Source organism: Nannobrachium achirus (assembly GCF_963921795.1).
Source record: "Nannobrachium achirus genome assembly, chromosome: 16".
Lineage (NCBI taxonomy): Eukaryota > Metazoa > Chordata > Actinopteri > Myctophiformes > Myctophidae > Nannobrachium > Nannobrachium achirus.
In genome coordinates this window covers 3,654,938-3,676,273 of record NC_137823.1, presented here as the reverse complement: position 1 = coordinate 3,676,273, position 21,336 = coordinate 3,654,938, and the positions used below count along the sequence as shown (strand labels likewise).

At 42.2% G+C, this 21,336-nt stretch overlaps 1 protein-coding gene across 1 annotated transcript; it reads left to right on the top strand.

Moving 5' to 3' along the window:
* Positions 1-7,734: 7,734 nt before the first annotated feature.
* LOC308300350 (protein NLRC3-like) lies at positions 7,735-16,701 on the top strand (the record flags this gene model as incomplete). Its single annotated transcript, XM_080744166.1, has 7 exons — positions 7,735-7,805; positions 13,771-13,852; positions 14,162-14,312; positions 14,501-14,520; positions 14,639-14,725; positions 14,816-15,393; positions 16,518-16,701. The coding sequence occupies 7 exons, from the start codon at positions 7,735-7,737 to the stop codon at positions 16,699-16,701; spliced, it is 1,173 nt and encodes a 390-aa protein (XP_080600292.1).
* Positions 16,702-21,336: the final 4,635 nt, after the last annotated feature.

The following is a 21,336-nucleotide window of genomic DNA, read 5'->3' as shown; positions in this document are numbered from 1 at the left end:
GACCCACAGATTGACAAACGCTGAGTCCTGTTGTGCCCAGAGGCGTCAATTGGGTATGGCAAGCTATGGCAGCTGCCATACCTTAGCTACAGGGGGGAAATAATAAAATGTACTGTAATCGTGCCTGTTGCTAAGGTATGGCAACATGACTGGTGTCTTGCACGCACGCGTGCAAGACACCAGTCATGTTGCCATACCTTAGCTTTTTCTGAACTGACGCCACTGGTTGTGCCCGGCTGGCGGCTGCAGTGTGTACTGTGCTGTGTCTAGCACGCACACACTGCATAGTAAACAGTTATGGAGTAGAGGACTTCTTAAAAAGTTTTAGATTAAGACAATTTGCTTGCATTGCGATGCATGCAGCCGCGTTCTGCATCGATGCAGTGACGTTACATAATTGTTACTTTTAGCCTATGTTTGTTGTTGTTTTTCCTCTTGAAGGAACGTGGCTAAATCGTTAGCATGCTAACGCTTTAGCCACGTTCCTTTAGCCTTGGAGGAGAGGAATAAAATCATTACAGTCAGGCAGTTTTCAATGCAGAGAATCCACGGTTGCGGTTTGTACCTGGCGCTACTTTCTATCAACGGCGCGATCATAATAACGCATCAACGGCTGCGTTGCCTCTCCACTCCAGTCACTGCTATGCCTGCTTGCTTTCTAGAGAACAGAGGCTAGATGCGCTGCGGTCTAGTGGGGACAGCTGGAGTTAGAGCAGACTGCTCAGTCTTTGATCCAAAATATGACGGAACGGACGGAATGGCAGAAAATTGTCATGCATTTTGACTTCGTCCACACACTAACATTTTCGTTTAGTCTCGTCTAGTCAACGAAAACACACATTCGTCTCGTCATATTTTCGTCACCAGACTAGAGATTTTAGCTCGTTAACGTTACGTCATAAACGTGAAAAAAAGGGGCGTCAACGAAATAATTTTCGTTATCGTCTCGTCAACAAAAACAACACTGGTATATACAAAGAAGGGGCAGGGGAGGGTAGGGTTGGGCTAGGTTATTTTTGTTTACCAGTTGCGAACGGCTGCTGCCTGTAAGTGGTTTTTCAGGGCAATTTTAAAGGATGCTAGTGATCCACACTCCTTTATGGCCTTCGGTAAGGCTTTCCACATTTTGGTGGGATGGCAGAAAAAGGAGTTTGACCCTTTGTTGGTTTTGACTCTGGGATGAAAGTGATCTCTGGCGCTGCCTCTGGTGTTGTAATCATGGACATCCTTAATGTTTATAAAGTATTTTGACAGGTACTTGGGTATCATAGTGGTGTAGTGTATCTTGTACACCAGGCCCATTGCAAGTTGCTGTACTCTGTCATCTACTCTGAGCCACCCCACTCTTAACTGGTGAGTAGCGGTGAGGTGAGTCTGATAGGGAAGGTTAAGCAGGACCCTAATTAGTTTATTTTGGGCTGTTTGGAGTTTAGTTTTTAGGGCTTGTGGGGCGTCACGATACCATACGTGAACTCCGTAGTCAAAGAGGGGCTGGATTATTGCACCAGCTATGGTCTTCAGTGTGTTGAAATTGACCATTGGGGCGATCCTCTGTAGGAAACGAGTTCGTTGGTTGATTTTATTTATTACTTTAGAAGTCATCTTTTCGCTGGAAAGATTATCTTCAAGGATACATCCTAAGTAAGAGATTTCGTTTGTTCGTGTTATGACCTTGTCACCCACTTTGATTGTGAAGTTATCGACTTTTTTGAGGTTATGATTTGATCCTAAGCAATAAACACTACGTGAACATTTTACAGAGTGAAGAGAATGTGAATTATCTCTCTCTCTCTCTTTATCTCTCGTCATTTCTCTGCCTCGCTCTGTCTATCTCTGCTACACCTTCCCCTCTCTCTCTTTCTCCCGAGCCCTGTTTGCGCGAATGGAACCTTATTTTATTATATATAGGCCTATTTAACTATCGAGAGCGCTCTCTTTCTTTCTCTTCCCCTCCCTCCCTGCATGCATGTGTAGCGCCCCCTATCCCACCCCGATGACAGAGGACGAGAGGCGCTAGACATCTACCTAGGTTCGGTGGTGGTTGCCCTTAAAATAACCCACAGAGTTAGAATTGAGTTGAACAGACTTGACTTGGTTTTATTGCCTCCAACAGCAACAATATGGTCAGTCAATAAACAATAGCAAATTGGTGCACACAACAGTGTCAATATGTACAGTAGCAGCGCTGCAATGAAAATAACAAAGAGAGCTCTTAAAATAAAAATAGAAAATAAAGTGTCCATAGGGTGTTAAAACCCTTTAACCTTAAAGTACCCTGGTAGGGTTTCTCTTAGTGTTCCCTTTGAGAGGGTTCCCTTTGAGAGGGATTCAGAATATGCTAGTTCAGTTCCTTATCCAGTTCAGTTCAGTTCTCTAAGTTCAGTTCCCCATGTGAGTGCAGTGGGGAAAAGGGATACCTCGGGCGCGAGGCGTCAGTGTAAATGTGTGGGCACTGCTCCTCGGGCAGAGGTAGCAGCTTCAGATCTTATCTGTTTCAGTAGGTCGAATCCAACAGGTTCCTCTGCAGCGGTCATGCGGCTGGCCACACCGCTCCCAACCGTCCACAGATGTCACTTAGGTAGCTCGCCATCCATCAACAGAATTCAGACTTGTAGTTTTCTGGGGTTGTCAAAAAACCAATCTACACAAAGTGCAGAATACCAAATTAATCTATGTTCTTATGAGAATAGTTTCTTGTGAGTTGGTATCATTAACTCATTTCTTCTTAATCTCTATCAACACATAACCAATGAGTAAGGATATGCTTCAAGTACAATGAAATCATGTATAACCATTGACCACAGAAATACATTAAATGAAATTAAACAGCATACTGTAATGCATTAATTATTTACAATGAAATTCTTATCTTCACCTTTTAAACATAAAATGTAATTCTTTTTAAACCTTTTTATCCTTTTAATACTCCAAAATTAGTGTAATGCCCTTTAATCATGAATTTAATAATGAACTTATCAACAAAGGACAAATGTACTCATACTATTCCAACTTGTACAAATACCATGTAGTTGTGGTTACTACAAACATAAAATAGACTTAATCCACTCAAAGCAAAGGGTTTTGATGTAAACACCATATATAGAATACACTGCTAGTGTTTCAGCATGCTACTGCATGTTGCAAGACCCATGTGTTTTCAGTTAGCATAGATGCTAATTCGCGGTTAGCATCTATTAGCTTCTAACCCAATAATACAGTGATACAGAGTGCACCAGAGTATATCCAAACATCAGACACAATAGTATCAAACCCCTGATTGATTTATAAGAAAGGTTTCAGGCTCAATGCATACAAACATGTGAGAAATAGCTACATAAACACAGGCTTGAGGCCCAGTGAAATACACAGCTTTCACTCACCAGGGTTCACAACAAACAAAGTTTGCCTGAATTTGTTTTCCTCCAGGATCACAGGGACTCTAATAAGAGAAGTGCTTATTAGCTATCATATCATACTGAAATATTCAACCATGAAATATTATTTAGTGGTGTGTTTCTGGTGTATTTCATACCAAGTTTATCAGAAGAATCTCTCTGGCCTTCATTCAATGTCAACGATCTCTAAAGAGGAAGTACCCATAATGCAATGCTCTCTTTCTACTCCATGAATTACAGAGACAGTAGTAGTGCAGTGTAGTGCACCCTCTAGTGGAAACGAAATGCCATTACACCTCTAAACCACATAAATAGGTGCATTCTTAGTGACCCTATAGTTCACATGGGTTACACCCTCCCCCCTTGACTCTGCATGAGTCCCTTCATGCGTTACTCTACGGTCCATGGAGGAACCATCATACTCAGTCATAGTGTCTAGAGCTAGATTAAAACTCTCTAAGAGAGACTGTGCAAAGGAGACTAAGGGTTTACCCAACTGAAGGTAGTGAAAACGGTCAGGGGGTTTACGTGGTCGGTCAGATTTACGTGTAGGGTCATTAGTTTCTCCATCTGTAATGGGTGGATTTCCATCTTCTGTGCTTGTTGTCTCAGAGGTTTGTTCAACTTCCACCTCAGTGTTTTGTTGAACTTCAACTTCTTCATCCTCTGGGATAGAAGATACATCATTGACGTTCTCAGCATCAGCTGGAGTTTCACTTGCTGAGTCGTCATTGTCTTCCTCAGCAGGAGCTGGGATTTCATCTACTGATTCATCATCGTTGTCCTCATCAGGAGCTGGGATTTCATTTGTCACATCCGGTAAGTTATCCTCCTCTTCAGCAGGAAGTTGCTCGTCCATATTCTCTGGCTCCTCTCCATCAAGCGTCTCAGGTGGAGCTTCATCGGTTTCAGTAGACAACTCAGCAGAATCGCCCACATCTGGCTCGTCCTGAGGCTGGGAGGTCGAGGAGTTAACTGGCATGGTCGGTAAGCGGTTACTCTCCTCTGCTGGAGTAACAGTTTGTCGCTGTCTTCTAGGGATTGTGTAAGTTTCAACAACTGGTTCTCCAGGTATAACTGACAACTGGTCAGGACAGAAACCTTCAGATTCATCCTCAGAATCAGAGAGTTGTTCCTCAGGGAGATGAGGTTGACTACGCCTGGTTCTTGGCCGGGGAACCTTTGGTTTGGCCTGTTCAATTTCCTCTGGTTCTATTAGGTCACCACAAGGGAGTAAGAGATCCCTATGTAGGGTTCGGTTGGGACCATTCCCATCCATGGGCTGTACTGTATACACAGGTAAGTCTCCCAATTTTTTAAGAACTTTGTAGATAGTAGATTCCCACTTATCTGCAAGTTTGTGTTTGTTTCTCAAGCGCAAGCTCCGTACTAGCACTTGGTCACCTTCCTCCAAGGTTGACTCTCTTACATTCTTGTCAAAGCGGCGTTTGTTTCGGTCAGCAACCTTTTTAGAATTCCTGGTGGCAATCTCATAACTCTCCTGCAGACGAGCTTTCAGGCTTTTCACATACTGGGAGTGAGATTTAGGAGAGCCATTTCTGACAGGTAAGCAGAACACAATATCCACTGGTAGCCTAGGCTGGCGCCCAAACAACAACTCATACGGGCTGAACCCGGTCACATCGTTCTTGGTGCAATTATAGGCATGGGTTAGGGGTTTTACATAATCACGCCAGTGAGTTTTATCCTTTTCTCTTAAGGTACCTAACATGCCGAGAAGAGTTCTATTGAACCTCTCCACCGGGTTTCCTCTTGGGTGGTAGGGACTTGTGCGTACTTTCGTGATACCGGCAAGGACGCAGAGCTCTTTGATGAGTTGAGACTCGAAATCCCTGCCTTGGTCACTTAAAAGACGTTCCGGAAAACCGTAATGCACGAAGAACTGCTCCCAAAGACTCTTTGCGACTGTCGTAGCCTTTTGATCTTTTGTTGGTATAGCGACAGCGTACTTGGTAAAGTGATCAGTTATTACCAAGATATCTTTGGTATTATGACTGTCAGGCTCCAGGGATAGATAATCCATGCATACTAGTTCCATGGGTCGCGTTGTGTTGATGTTCACAAGCGGTGCTGACTTTTCAGGTGGTGTTTTCCTTCGGACACAACGGCCACATGACTTGATCTTTTTCTCCACTTCTGCAGCCATTTTAGGCCAATAAAACCTTGACCGGACTAGGTCGAGAGTTCGTTCCAAACCCATATGCCCCATATCATCGTGGAGGCACGTGAGAATGGTGGATCGTAGGGACTTAGGTGCCACTAATTGGTAGGTGGTTTCACCTTCCGATTTGCGAGTTCTATAGAGAAGACCATCTCTCAATTCCAGACGTTTCCACTCCTTTAGCATCAACTTCAACTCTAGGGAGTCAGGGTTGAGGTTGGAGTTGGCTTCATCTCCAGCTTCCAGCAGGTTAACGACATGTCCAATGTCTGGGTCAGACCGCTGATATTGTTGGAGTTCTTCCTCGCTGTAGGTAGGTATAGTGGAACAACCTTGTGTCTCCTCATCGCCATATATGTCTGGTACCGCATCAGCAGTAAGAGCAAGGGACTCTACCAAGGTGATAGAAGGTAGGTTGTCATCTGCTTCACTTAGTAGATGGCGGTGGCACAGGACATTAATGGGGTCAGCTGGTAGATCTTGCTGGTCGGGAGATGAAGATAGATGGTGAGAAGCAAATTGTTTGATTCGCTCCTGTTCCTCAAGGGAGGCATCATCATCGACCAGAGTATCTTGAGGCCGTCTTGAAAGGCCGTCTGCGTCCTGGTTGCTTTTGCCAGCCCGATACTTGATGTTGAAGTCGAAGGTGGAAAGAGCAGCCAACCATCGGTAACTAGCAGCATCCAGTTTGGCGGACTTCAAGACGTATGTCAATGGGTTATTATCGGTTACTACCGTGAACGTGTTCCCGTAAAGGTAGTCTTGAAATTTCTCCACAATAGACCACTTCATGGCTAGAAACTCTAGCTTATGAGCTGGGTACCTCTTTTCACTAGATGAGAGTCCTCGGCTAGCGTAGGCGATAACTCGCATCTCGCCATCTTGTTCTTGATATAGGGCAGCCCCTAGACCAAATGTGCTTGCATCCGTGTGGAGAATATACGGTAACGCTGCATTAGCGAATCCAAGTACTGGCGCTGTGGTGAGTTTGTCTATGATTGCCTCAAAGGCTTCCTGGCAGGCAGGAGTCCACCGTTGGGTAAGGGGTTCTTTGGGGTTAAAGTATTTCCCGGGACAAGGCTTTACTTTATGACCTTTCCTGTACGGTGGGTAGCCTCCGGTCAGATCATTCAAAGGCTTTACTATCTTGGAATAGTTTTTCACGTACCGGCGATAGTACCCGGCAAAGCCTAAGAAAGATTTAAGATCACTGAGTGTTTGGGGTTTCGGCCAGGTGCGGAGGGCACTGACCTTCTCAGGGTCGGTCTCTACCCCTTTGCTGGAAACAATGTGACCTAGATAACGGACTGAGCTCTGGAAGAAACGGCACTTGGTTGGGGATAGTTTCAACCCATATTCTCTCAACTGCTGGAGGACGTGGAGAAGCCTGGTTTCGTGCTCCTCTAATGTGCTTGAGAAGACAATAACATCGTCCAAGAAGACCAGTACTTCCTTGAGATTAAGATTTCCCATACATCGCTCCATTAACCGCTGGAAAGTACTGGGCGCATTGGTAATGCCCTGGGGCATGCGGTTGAATTCGTAGAACCCCAAGGGACATACGAAGGCGGTCTTCGGCTTGTCACGTTCCTCCATTTCTAGCTGGTAATAACCAGACTTTAGGTCCATTACGGAGAACCACTTTGATCCTGCAAGGGCTGAGAAAGTCTCTTCCAAATTGGGAAGTGCATATGCATCGCGTATTGTCAAGGAATTGAGCTTGCGATAGTCGATGCATAGACGTACGTCACCATTTTTCTTTTTAACCACCACGATTGGTGAGGAATAAGGGGATTCTGATTCGCGAATCACTCCCGCCTCTAGGAGTGTTTGCAGGTGTTTCCTCACTGCTTCATAATCGTTTGGGTGAATTGGTCTGGACCTTTGTTTAAAGGGAGTTTCATCTTTTAGATTTATGTGATGTTTCACTTTGGACGAATGTCCGAAATCCAGATCATGCTGGGCAAAAACATCAGCATAAGCAGTTAGACTCTGTGTTACTCTGTCCTGCCATTCTTTTGAAAGAAGGGAATCACTGAAGTCAAATGTCAGTTTTGTCTTGGCAGGTTCATCAACTGACTGGGCAGTAACAGGGCAACATGTCACAGGATCAGCCTTTTTGGTTGAAGCAGGTAAGTTGTAGATTTTATCGGGAGTATGAAGCTCTGCAATGACACAGGTAGCGGGAAGTGTTATGTCATGCTCAGTTTCATTCCTGACCCATACAGGTAATTTGAAAGGACTCTGCTTAGGCAAGGTGACAAGGCAGCTCTCTACAAGGATTCCACCAGGCAAGGCTGATTCGACAGGCTGTTCGACAACTGCGCATTCACAGGGGGTGTCGGCTTTAACATAGCCTTCCAAGATGACTCTCTCCTTAGCAGGTATTACTTGCTGTAATTTGCATTTGAGAGTCATTAAGCCCATCTTCCCTGTAGAGCTGACCTCATTCCTGAGCTTAAGCGTACGGAGGATCTGTCTATAGCCATAGACAGTTGACAGGTCATTTGGGTTTTTACCATCACAGTGTTCATCGTACAGCACATCCAGTGCATTGGTTCCAATTAGTACAGGTAAGTCAAAGCTACTGCGTAAGTCAGGGACTACTAACGCTAAAGTAGAAACTTCAGGCTCTGTTTCGATAAAGTTCTTGGGGAACTTAAGGTTGAGGGGCACATAGCCTAAGTATGGGACATTTTGACCATTAGCACCTTCAACCTCTAAGGCATCAATGGGTTGGATGGGTGTCTCTGACAGATTACTTTTGTAGAACGAAGCAGAGATAGTGGTCACTTGTGACCCTGTGTCAAGGAGACAATTACAGTTGACTCCCGCCACAGTGACATTAGCAGTATACTTCTGTCCTACAAGCCCCTTAGGTATAGGTAGCTTAACCTGGCAGTTTACATCATGAGACTGAATGGATGCCTTAGTCTGAGTTTTGGGACATTTGTTCGTTTCAGTTCCTGTCTGTCCCTCGTCAGGAACTGATGTCAGTTTAAATTTTGCTGATTTTGTTCCTCCCAAGCCATTTGCTTTTGTTTGAATTCTTTGTTCTTCGCCGCGACTAGTTCTGGGTTTGCTTCGTTGGGGCAGGAGGGCTTAATATGGCCATTTTCACCACAGTTGAAACAATACCCTGGTCGAGGCTTCTTTGTGACAACGTTCGTGGACTCACCGGTGGCGGTGGGTGAGCTCTTCACCTCAGTGGAGGCCTTGGGTGTAAACTTTTTCTTTGGCTTAGCAGATGTCTGGTTTGAACCTGTACTAAGTGCTGCTTTCAGAGAAACCATTTGAGATTGTAACTCTGCAAGTTGTTTTTCAATGTTTTGGGCATTTAAGGGAATAGTGCCATCTCCCGTAGTGTCAGTATCATCAATGCCATACTCTCCCACTTTGAGTGAGTTTGACTGGGCTTTGGTCTTATGGATGCCCAAATGCTGTTTCATTCGGCTGGACTTAGCAGCTTGCTTGTCCTCTTCAGTACGCAGCATAAGAAGCAACTCAGAGAATGAGGGTGGATCATGTTTGATTTTATGCTCGAGCTGGAGGTTGGCAATTAAATCGTTGCTCCAACAACCTCTACAGAATTGTTTAAGCAGCTGGCGTTCTGAATCACTAGCAGCAATGCCGCCTCTTTTAACAACTTTACTGAGTGCTGTCTGTAATCGCTGCAAATAAGCTGAAGGCTTTTCGGGGCAGTCCTGATTAATGTGCAGGAATTTCGCGAAAAGCTCGTCTCCATCATCGACGGTGCCATACGCTGAGTCAAGTAGGAGGAGATAGTCATGAGGAGTAGCCTTATTACCGAGGTGCTTTACAATATTGGCAGCAGGTGGAAGAAGACTCTCCACTATTCTTCGGACTGTATGTTTGTCAGACATTGCGCCGTCGGTGAGATGGAACTCTACATTACTGCGCCATGTATCATAATCAGACTCAAAATTTGGAGATGGGGTTTTTCCTGAGAAGGGTCTAAATTTAGCAGGACCATGCCACTGCGAAGGCATGTCATTGCTCTTAATGATGTGCTCAACCACTACCTTTTGGACTTCAGGTGTGGTGAGCTGTTCAGGGGGTAAGTACAAGGCGCGCTTCCTATGTAGTGAGGATGCTTCTGCACCTAGGGAAGTGTACTGGGGTGAGTCATGTTCATGAGAGTCAGTCAAAGAGCCTATTTTTATAGGATTGTCTTTGTCGCTAGCTGATGGTTCAGTTTGGGCTGTGCTAATAGCAGACTGTTTTACAGATACATCTGGTTCAAGTTCAGTGGTGTTACTTTTAGTTGACTTTTGAATTTTAGCCAACTCCTCAAGTAAAACCTTCTCAAAGTCTGCCCCACTTAGCATAGCAATGCCCTTAAGATCAGCTAAGTAAGTGTCAGTTAAGCTTGAGCTTCTATTAGCAGTGTACCACTCGGACAAAAGCTGAATGTGGTAGACAATATCTGGTTGCCGACTAGATGTGTTGCAGGGCAACTGATCTTTTAGCGACTCAATTGGTTCACCCGTTTTGAATTCCACAATGATTGTGGTTCTAGGCTTCCCTGAAACAGTGGGTACATCTAATACCCTTTCAATAGCACCAAAATGCTCTAAATGTTCAACAACTTCTGTGTCATCACCAATTACTCCGCTTACTATGACGGAATTAGGTATTTTAACGTTTTCAGTTTGAATCACATCCATGTCTATGGTATCAGTATTCACCAAGGAATGCAATAAAAGTGTCAATCTGTTCAACTTTCAAGTGAAAAGGTCAAAAGGAGCTTCAAACCACTCCTGGCTAGCTCGCCACTTTTGTGTAGCGCCCCCTATCCCACCCCGATGACAGAGGACGAGAGGCGCTAGACATCTACCTAGGTTCGGTGGTGGTTGCCCTTAAAATAACCCACAGAGTTAGAATTGAGTTGAACAGACTTGACTTGGTTTTATTGCCTCCAACAGCAACAATATGGTCAGTCAATAAACAATAGCAAATTGGTGCACACAACAGTGTCAATATGTACAGTAGCAGCGCTGCAATGAAAATAACAAAGAGAGCTCTTAAAATAAAAATAGAAAATAAAGTGTCCATAGGGTGTTAAAACCCTTTAACCTTAAAGTACCCTGGTAGGGTTTCTCTTAGTGTTCCCTTTGAGAGGGTTCCCTTTGAGAGGGATTCAGAATATGCTAGTTCAGTTCCTTATCCAGTTCAGTTCAGTTCTCTAAGTTCAGTTCCCCATGTGAGTGCAGTGGGGAAAAGGGATACCTCGGGCGCGAGGCGTCAGTGTAAATGTGTGGGCACTGCTCCTCGGGCAGAGGTAGCAGCTTCAGATCTTATCTGTTTCAGTAGGTCGAATCCAACAGGTTCCTCTGCAGCGATCATGCGGCTGGCCACACCGCTCCCAACCGTCCACAGATGTCACTTAGGTAGCTCGCCATCCATCAACAGAATTCAGACTTGTAGTTTTCTGGGGTTGTCAAAAAACCAATCTACACAAAGTGCAGAATACCAAATTAATCTATGTTCTTATGAGAATAGTTTCTTGTGAGTTGGTATCATTAACTCATTTCTTCTTAATCTCTTTCAACACATAACCAATGAGTAAGGATATGCTTCAAGTACAATGAAATCATGTATAACCATTGACCACAGAAATACATTAAATGAAATTAAACAGCATACTGTAATGCATTAATTATTTACAATGAAATTCTTATCTTCACCTTTTAAACATAAAATGTAATTCTTTTTAAACCTTTTTATCCTTTTAATACTCCAAAATTAGTGTAATGCCCTTTAATCATGAATTTAATAATGAACTTATCAACAAAGGACAAATGTACTCATACTATTCCAACTTGTACAAATACCATGTAGTTGTGGTTACTACAAACATAAAATAGACTTAATCCACTCAAAGCAAAGGGTTTTGATGTAAACACCATATATAGAATACACTGCTAGTGTTTCAGCATGCTACTGCATGTTGCAAGACCCATGTGTTTTCAGTTAGCATAGATGCTAATTCGCGGTTAGCATCTATTAGCTTCTAACCCAATAATACAGTGATACAGAGTGCACCAGAGTATATCCAAACATCAGACACAATAGTATCAAACCCCTGATTGGTTTATAAGAAAGGTTTCAGGCTCAATGCATACAAACATGTGAGAAATAGCTACATAAACACAGGCTTGAGGCCCAGTGAAATACACAGCTTTCACTCACCAGGGTTCACAACAAACAAAGTTTGCCTGAATTCGTTTTCCTCCAGGATCACAGGGACTCTAATAAGAGAAGTGCTTATTAGCTATCATATCATACTGAAATATTCAACCATGAAATATTATTTAGTGGTGTGTTTCTGGTGTATTTCATACCAAGTTTATCAGAGAAGAATCTCTCTGGCCTTCATTCAATGTCAACGATCTCTAAAGAGGAAGTACCCATAATGCAATGCTCTCTTTCTACTCCATGAATTACAGAGACAGTAGTAGTGCAGTGTAGTGCACCCTCTAGTGGAAACGAAATGCCATTACATCTCTAAACCACATAAATAGGTGCATTCTTAGTGACCCTATAGTTCACATGGGTTACACCTGCATGCATGCATGATGTCGGGACATCACATTACCTAAACATGATTCATTGGCTGGTTTTGTAAGTTGTCTAATAATAATACGAATGAAAATCGGGACATATGAAGGCATAATTATTTTACTTCGCTTTGTATGGCGTTGTGAGCTTGTAGAAGATTGGCTATTTGTGTAACAAAATACCCTATGTTGCCAATGAACAAAACAAAGCCAAATTGAACCGTACAGGTCCATTTGGTTTCATTTTACGTCTCTCTCACACTGTGGGTACAAATAAAAGCGTAATTCTTTTACATAATGGATATGGATTCAGTTAACATTACCAAACAAATGTTTAATAATATAAGCTCACAACCTGCGTGGCTTTGGTGAGCTTGTTCTGTCCCGTGTCTAATCCAGGGGTTCTCAAACCTTTTTATACCACACTCTTCAAATAACAGGAATAAAATCCTTATCGTTTATATAGTGTCATTTTCCCATGCCTGTTTTTCTGCTAAACTATGAAGTGAACTTTGAAAGCTAGAGTATTTGACGGGTTAATTGAAATGCTAATTCACATCTGGAAGACATCTGGCATTAGGGAAGGAGGTGTTGCTCTCCTGGGCCAAAAAGTGAGAGAATTTAACGGTCAAAATGAACGATAAATGTAGGTGGAGTGGAAGTGAATTTGTTTCAGTCACCCGAGTGTTAACCAGTCAAAACAATTGACAAATGCACAAATTATATCTTTGTAATTTATGAATGAAAGAGTTATGAACATACAATAGTTCCATGACAGAGTGGAGATTATTATTTTACATCAACACAATGCAGTGTGAACATATCAATACATTTGTCATGTCATATTATATTAAATGTACTATTGAAATACTATTATACAGTAATATAATGTCTTAATGTCTCCACAGAGAGAGGGAGAGGAGTGGTTGTGTTGTGACAGCGCAGGCGTCCAAGAGATCCAGAACCACACCTGGACTGAAGACACCCAGTCACACCAGCAGTGGACACAGTAAGACTGGACACAATGTACATTAATTAACACAGTTAATAACTGAAATGTTTGAAATGACAGAAGACATTGTCAGACTAAATGTCCACAATGTGTCATCAGTATCCATGTTTAAATAATGATGCTAAACATGTATCAACTCTGTATGATTCAGTATCTTCGCTGAAAATAGCAGATCTACAAGATTACATATCAGCTTGTAGATCAGCTATTTTCTGTCAAAGTTTTCCCCAGAATACGGAAGTTGGGGTTTAAGTGGTTAAATTAATAATGTGCATACACAGCTGTGTGGATGTAAAGTTATTAATTCAACTGAACTGAATGTTTAAAATGTCTTCATTGTCTTCTCATAGAAGGTGTCAGTCCACAGGAGGTTCTAAAGGTTTATAAGGTCAGTTTGAACCGTCTTGATCGTGTGACATACGTCACTGAAGTGCCCTCCCTCAGCAGCATCTTCACAGAGCTCCACATCTCAGTGGGAGAGAGTGAAGGGGTTAATACCCAACATGAGGTCTGGCAGCTTGAGGCAGCTTCCAAGAAGAAGACCCTCCATGACCAACCAATCAAATGCTCTGACATCTTTAAGCCCCTCCTCCTTGGCAGAGAGACACCAATCAGAAGAGTTCTGACCAAGGGCATCGCTGGCATTGGAAAAACATTCTCTGTGCGTAAGTTGACTCTGGACTGGGCAAAGGGTTTGGAAAATCAAGATGTCATTCTCCTGGTTCCCTTCTCATTCCGGGAGCTGAACTTGGTCAGAGATGAGCAGCACAGTCTTCTCTCACTGATCCATCGTTTCCACCCAGAATTAAAGAAGGTCACAGCAGAGCAGCTCGCTGTCTGGAAGGTTGGCCTCATCTTTGCTGGTCTGGATGAAAGCAGGTTTCCGTTGAAATTCGAGAACATTCGCATTGGTTCTCGTGTCTTCAGGAAGAAAGCCATTGTTTCGGATGTCACAGTGACATCATCAGTGGATTTGCTGTTGACAAACCTCATAGAGGGGAATCTGCTCCCTAACGCCCTCCTCTGGATAACTACCAGACCTGCAGCAGCCAATCAGATCCCTGCTGATCGTGTTGACCTGGTGACAGAAGTACGAGGCTTCACGGACCTCCAGAAGGAGCAGTTCTTCAGGAAGAGATTCAGTGATGAGAAGCTGGCCAGCAAAATCATCTCACACATGAAGACATCAAGGAGCCTCCACATCATATGTCACATCCCAGTCTTCTGTTCCATCACCGCTACCGTTCTGGAGGACATGTTGAAGACAGACGAGACAGAACAGCTGCCCAAGACCCAGACTGCGATGTACAGCCACTTCCTGTCGGTCCAGACAAAGAGGAAGTGGGAGAAGTATGAAGAAAGTCATGATGTGAATCAACAGCAGCTCATGGAGAAGGACAGGGAGGTTCTTCTGAAGCTGGGCAGGCTGGCGTTTGAACATCTGGAGAAAGGCAGTGTCATGTTCTACCAAGAAGACCTGGAAGACTGTGGCCTTGATGTGAAAGAAGCCTCGCTGTACTCAGGAGTGTGCACAGAGATCTTCAAAGAAGAGACTGTTCAATCTGAGAGAAAGGTCTACAGCTTTGTTCATCTGAGCATCCAGGAGTTTATGGCTGCAGTCTACCTGTTCCACTGTTTCACACAGAAGAACATGAAGGTACTGAAGGCATTCCTGAGAGGAGGAGAAGAAGAGGAAATGACCCTGTGTTTCACACAGAGGAACATGAAGGTTCGGAGGACTTTCCTGAGAGTAGGAGGAGGAGAAGAAATTACTCTGGAAGACTTCCTGTACGCTGTCATGGTAAAATCCCAGGAGAGTAAAAATGGCCACCTGGACCTCTTTGTCCGCTTCCTTCATGGCCTCTTACTGGAGTCCAACCAGAGTCTGTTAGGAGGCCTACTGGGTCAAACACAGAAGAGTCCAGAGAGCATCCAGAGAGTCATCGACAACCTGAAGGAGATGACCACTGAAGATCACTCTCCTGAGAGAATGATCAACATCTTCCACTGTTTGATGGAGATGAACGACCACTCAGTGCTTCAGGAGATCCAACAGTACCTGAAGTCAGGGGACAGTCTGTCTCCATCCCAGTGTTCAGCTCTGGCCTTCATGCTGCAGATGTCAGAGGATGTTCTGGAGGAGTTAGACCTGGACAAATACAACACATCAGAGGAGGGGCGACGGAGACTGATTCCAGCTGTGAGGAACAGCAGAAAGGCTCGGTTAGTAGTCATGTGAATAGAAAACTTAGTAGAACAGAATCAATGTACCTTCACACCACTACACTATAACTAGACATGATGGTTCATTTTGGTCACATATCTGACCCAGACACATCACAAAGTATACAAACATCATATAAAACATCTATCAATTCACAGAACCATAACAAGAGGCAATACTAGTTATCAATAACACACACACACACACACACACACACACACACACACACACACACACACACACACACACACACACACACACACACGCACACACACACACACACACACACACACACACACACAAAATGTTTATTACAAATGTAATTTAGTTTTAGTCATATCATCTGAAATGTTTTAGTCAACCAAATATCTTATTTATTCGACTAAATCTACTGTTGATTAGTTGACTAAAATGTATCGGTGTTGCCTTGATGTTGTTGTAATGCAAATAGCAGATCTACAAGCTCACATCATGTTGTGCTGCTATTTTCATGACGTCATGTCATTTAGTTTCAGTGCAACCAAACATGAAATTACTTTTAGTATTTTAGTTCTACTGGATCTCTTCTCCACTATAGTCCCTCCCTAACATTTTAGTCTAGCTTGTATTTGTTGACAAAATTGTCTTTTAGTCATCAGTCTTCATTTAGTTCTTATTTAGTTTTTGTCAGTGAAAAGTAGTCAACGAAAATGTTTTGTCAGTGAAAAGTAGTCAACGAAAATGTTTTGTCAGTGAAAAGTAGTCAACGAAAATGTTTTGTCAGTGAAAAGTAGTCAACGAAAATGTTTGTTTGTTTTAGTCAACATTTTTTTTATTTTATTTTTTATTTGAATTTGAAACGTTTTGAAATGTTTTTCAAAATAGTAAAAAATGCAAAGAAGTTTAGGGGTTTAGGGTTTAGCAGGATGAAAATAGGGCCGTGTGTGTGTGTGTGTGTGTGTGTGTGTGTGTGTGTGTGTGTGTGTGTGTGTGTGTGTGTGTGTGTGTGTGTGTGCGTGCGTGCGTGCGTGCGTGCGTGCGTGCGTGCGTGCGTGCGTGCGTGCGTGCGTGCGTGCGTGCGTGCGTGACAGTGAACCTCGTCTGATTGATCATCTCTGATTTTACATTTAATCTGTCATTACAGACTTGTTGGCTTTGGCAAATGGCTCGAGAAGGAACACATGGAAGTTGTGTCTTCAGCTCTCAGTTCTAATCCATCCCATCTGAGACACCTGGACTTAAGTTACAACCAACTGGACCTGGATCTACTGGATCTACTCTGTGCTGCACTGAAAAGTCCTCATTGTAGACTGGAGACTCTACGGTGAGATTAATTTACAATAATAATTTCCATCAGTGATTTATCATGTGATTATAATATGAATACTGTGGTGAGACTTTATGTGAAGAGTATGAATAAGGTTGATGTCATAGTAACACACATTTACTGGAATAATGATGAGGTACAGTAACTACAGTATGTACATGTTACACTTATAATTGAGACCAGTAAGACTCCCTAATCGGGAGATAAGCGACCGTTGGTCGCTTATCTCCACAAATAGGGCAGAAATGTGTTTTTCCAAAATCTTCCTGATCCATGTTGATGACATGAGTGTAGACATACTGTGTAGCGATTTGCGTGATTTTAGGGCAAATATTGTAGGAGCAGTGGCCAAAAATGTGTTTTAAAAATCGGCCTGAAGGTGGCGCAATATGGGACAGATCCAAGTTGATGAAATGAGTGTAGACATACTGTGTTCCGATTTGCGTGATTTTAGGGCAAAAATTGTAGGAGCAGTGTCCAAAAATGTGTTTTGCAAGAATTGGCCTCATGGTGGCGCTAGAAGAGGGCCATGTGAGAAATGAGGGGTGGGGTCTCCGCGTTGCCTTGGCGGACGAAAAGGTACCGGCCCCGGCTCTCCCGGACGCTCCTAGCCCGAGTTACGGCATTTTATGTGAGCTGCAGTGGAGGGGGTCCTCCACTGGGGGCGTTACCACTTTTGCATCCGTTCTGGAGCACCAGGAGTGGGTGGTCCCCGGGAATTCCCCGTGAGCAGCCCCGTTGGGGTGGTCATTTGGTCATTTTTGCACATTTGTTCATTTTTTTTTTGAAAGCTGTGAAAAGCATGCACATGCATAGTGCATGATCTGTGCACGAATGTGTGCACCAGCGTGCACACTATTTTTTTAACCCTTTGTTGGCAAACCGGCAATATAAGAGGTCCCACTTTAAATATGGCACCGACTGAGTTAAAACTCATTTTTCTTTGGATATTTTACTCCTGTTGAAACATATTGTTTTTTTCATTGAAACCTGTTTAGTTGAATTCCTAGACCCCAAAAATGTACACTTTGACACCAATATTATTATTATAGCTATAACAGAAGCAAAGTTGGGGTCTGGTGTAATAGTGGTTTATTGTTGGCGGCCATTTTTTAAATGGCTATAGATAGAAAATGAAGGGTGATCTAAATTGTCTCTTTGGATAAATTGTTTTCTATGGCCACAAGGTACTTCCATACCAAAGGAAAATTTAATCAAAGTTTAGGGGGAGGGGTGGGGGGGTAAGTTACCCTGTTAAAACGTATTCTTTTTCATGAAATTTGCATATTTTACCCCCCGCTGTCATGTTAATTAGTGAAGTATTGGGTTTTTTGCATTGAAACCTGTTTAGTTGAATTCCTAGACCCCAAAAATGTACACTTTGACACCAATATTATTATTATAGCTCTAACAGAAGCAAAGTTGGGGTCTGGTGTAATAGTGGTTTATTGTCGGCGGCCATTTTTAAAATGGCTATAGATAGAAAATGAAGAGTGATCTAAATTGTCTCTTTGGATAAATTGTTTCCTATGGCCCTAAGGTACTTCCATACCAAAGGAAAGGTGAATCAAAGTTTAGGGGGAGGGGTGAGGGGGTAAGTTACCCTGTTAAAACGTGTTATTCTTCATGAAATTTGCATATTTGACCCCCCGCTGTCATGTTAATTAGTGAAGTATTGGGTTTTTTGCATTGACACCTGTTTAGTTGAGTTCCTAGACCCCAAAAATGTACACTTTGACACCAATATTATTATTATAGCTCTAACAGAAGCAAAGATATGGGGTCTGGTGTATTGGGGATTATTGTCGGCGGCCATTTTTAAAATGGCTATAAATAGAAAATGAAGGGTGATCTAACTTGTCTCTTTGGATAAATTCTTTCCTATGGCCCTAATGTACTTCCATACCAAAGGGGACCTTTGCATCATGACTTGAAGTTAACAGCTTATTTTTCGGGCTTAGAGCCTCCACTATATACATATATATATATATATATATGTATATATATATATATATATATATATATATATATATATATATATATATATATATATATATACATACATACATACATACATACATACATACATACATAAATATATATATATATATATATATATATATATATATATATATATATATATATATATATATATACATATATATATATATATATATATATATATATATATATATATATATATATATGTATATATATGTATATAGTGTATGTATATTTTCTATCCAGTATGTACGGATGTGCCATTTCAAATCTTCACGCGTCCTGCCATTGACAAGACAGTAGATTTCCAGAGGATTGGCAGAACATTGAGCTTGTAGATCAGATATTTTGGTTATTTTTATGACCTTCTCTGACTTGAAGTTTAAATCTACAGATGAAGGTGGATTCTGCTTTTCAATGGGAATGGAGTGGTTTTTCAAGAGTTGAAACAGCACATCTGTTTACAGTACAGTCAGGCTTTTAAAGGAGCTTGTTGCACCAACACTAATTTCACCCTCTGTTTTACACCTGTAAACCTGGGATGATTCTGATTCTATCTGTAAAAACATTAACATTAACCACTTCATCTCTATATTTACTGATATTAAATAATAACCACTTAACCTCTGTATATTCACATGTACCACACATTGTGACAACAGAACAGTGGTGGGAAAACTACTCACTTTTTACAAGTAAAAATATCAATACTGCAACGTAGAAATACTCTGTTACAAGTAAACGTTCTGAATTCAAAATGTAGTCGGCACCAAAGTGTTTGGTATAAAAATGTACTTAAAGTACCAAACGTAGAAAGTACTCATTATGCAGAATGTCCCGTTTCACAAGTTTTCAAGGAACAAAATCTATACAAATTGAAAATAGCTGATCTACAAGCTCACAATGTGTGGATATGTATAGGGCTGAAGTGGTTGATAGTTTTGTAATAATGTTGTCTAAAGTTGACTGTACGTATATTTATATTATATTATATTATATTATATTATATTATATTATATTATATTATATATTATATTATATTATATTCCCAATGCTCTGTAAGCATTTCTGAAACAATAACAACAGTAAATAAATGTATATTGATGATGTACAGTAAGTGTCCTTGTATTTATTTCTATGGAGTTTGGGTGAGTTTGTCAAGGTGCTCTGAGGTACAGACTATCTGATGTACTGTGAACAGCACCATGCTTAGAAAGCTGCATTATTATTATTATTATTATTGTTACCCCTATCGTTAAATCGGTCCACGAAGCCGAGGTCCTAGGGCTGGTGTACACGACAAATTTCCAAACCCCGCTGTGTGTTCCCTGGGGGCGTGAAAAATAAGGGGGTGGGCTCTACATGTCCTCTGGGACCCCATCTACGTATGGACACCACTTGTTCGCCCATCCGTCTTACGGATGCTTTTTTATTCCATTTTATTTGTTTTAGGGTCCTATCTTGCAGTTCAAGCCTATTTCCACAGGGTGGCAGGCTACTTTCCCAACCTACTGGAGGTGAACATGCAGGGGCATCAATTGGGTATGGCAAGCTATGGCAGCTGCCATACCTTGGCTACAGGGGGGAAATAATTAAATGTACTTTTCATCGTGCCTGTTGCTAAGGTATGGCAACATGATTGGTGTCTTGCAAGACACCAGTCATGTTGCCATACCTTAGCCTTTCCTGAACTGACGCCGCTGTGAACATGTGTACACAGCCAGCATATTACTCAATGCCAAACTTTGCACACACACTCCTTGCCTGCCAATCCACAACCTCCACCCCTCCAGGGACCCCCAGGGCTTATCTCCCGATTAGGACACTTTCCAGCATAGTGACATGCAGAACAAACTGTCCATATAGTATGGTTTACATAAAAGTCAGTTGTCTTTCACACACACACACACACACACACACACACACACACACACACACACACTATATATATATATATATATATTCATTTATTTATTTCATAAATATTTTTCATCACAATTGGGTTTGTGGGGAGCCATCCCTGCTTCAAGCTGTCACAGCACGGCACCAACACTTCAAACTAGTTAAAAAACCCAATACAGCAGATCTACAAGCACCTCACAGATCTACAAGCACCTCGCACATGCCAGGGACAGAGTAGGTTGGCCTGCATAAGCCTTGCTGTCAACACACTATACTACACCAGAGCAGTATAATCAGAGAGTGGTGTCACCGAGGGGTCTGAAAATGAACTGCGTCACGTGACCCATGTTTCAGCTGTAAAGTGACAAGCGGGAGATTTAAATAACATTGGTTTCAATAGAAGCGTCGCAAACATCGGCATTTTTAGGTAAATATACAACATTACAACCATTTTAAAGTATTTTACAGGGATAACCAAAGTCTCTTTGATATTTACTTTACACTATTGCCAAAAAACGATGTAAAATAACGTGGTTTAAGATCCTTGAAGTCGGGCTGTTGCCCTGTCACTGGCTAATCAATGCGTCGCCATAACGTTGTTAACATGCACAATAGCACCACCGTGTGGCAGCTGAAAGTAAGGCAATGAAAGGCATGTACTCTGTTATCGTGAGACTGTCAGTTGCTATTGCTTTCTAACCAATTCTCGCGATTTGTCACTTTAGAAGCTCCC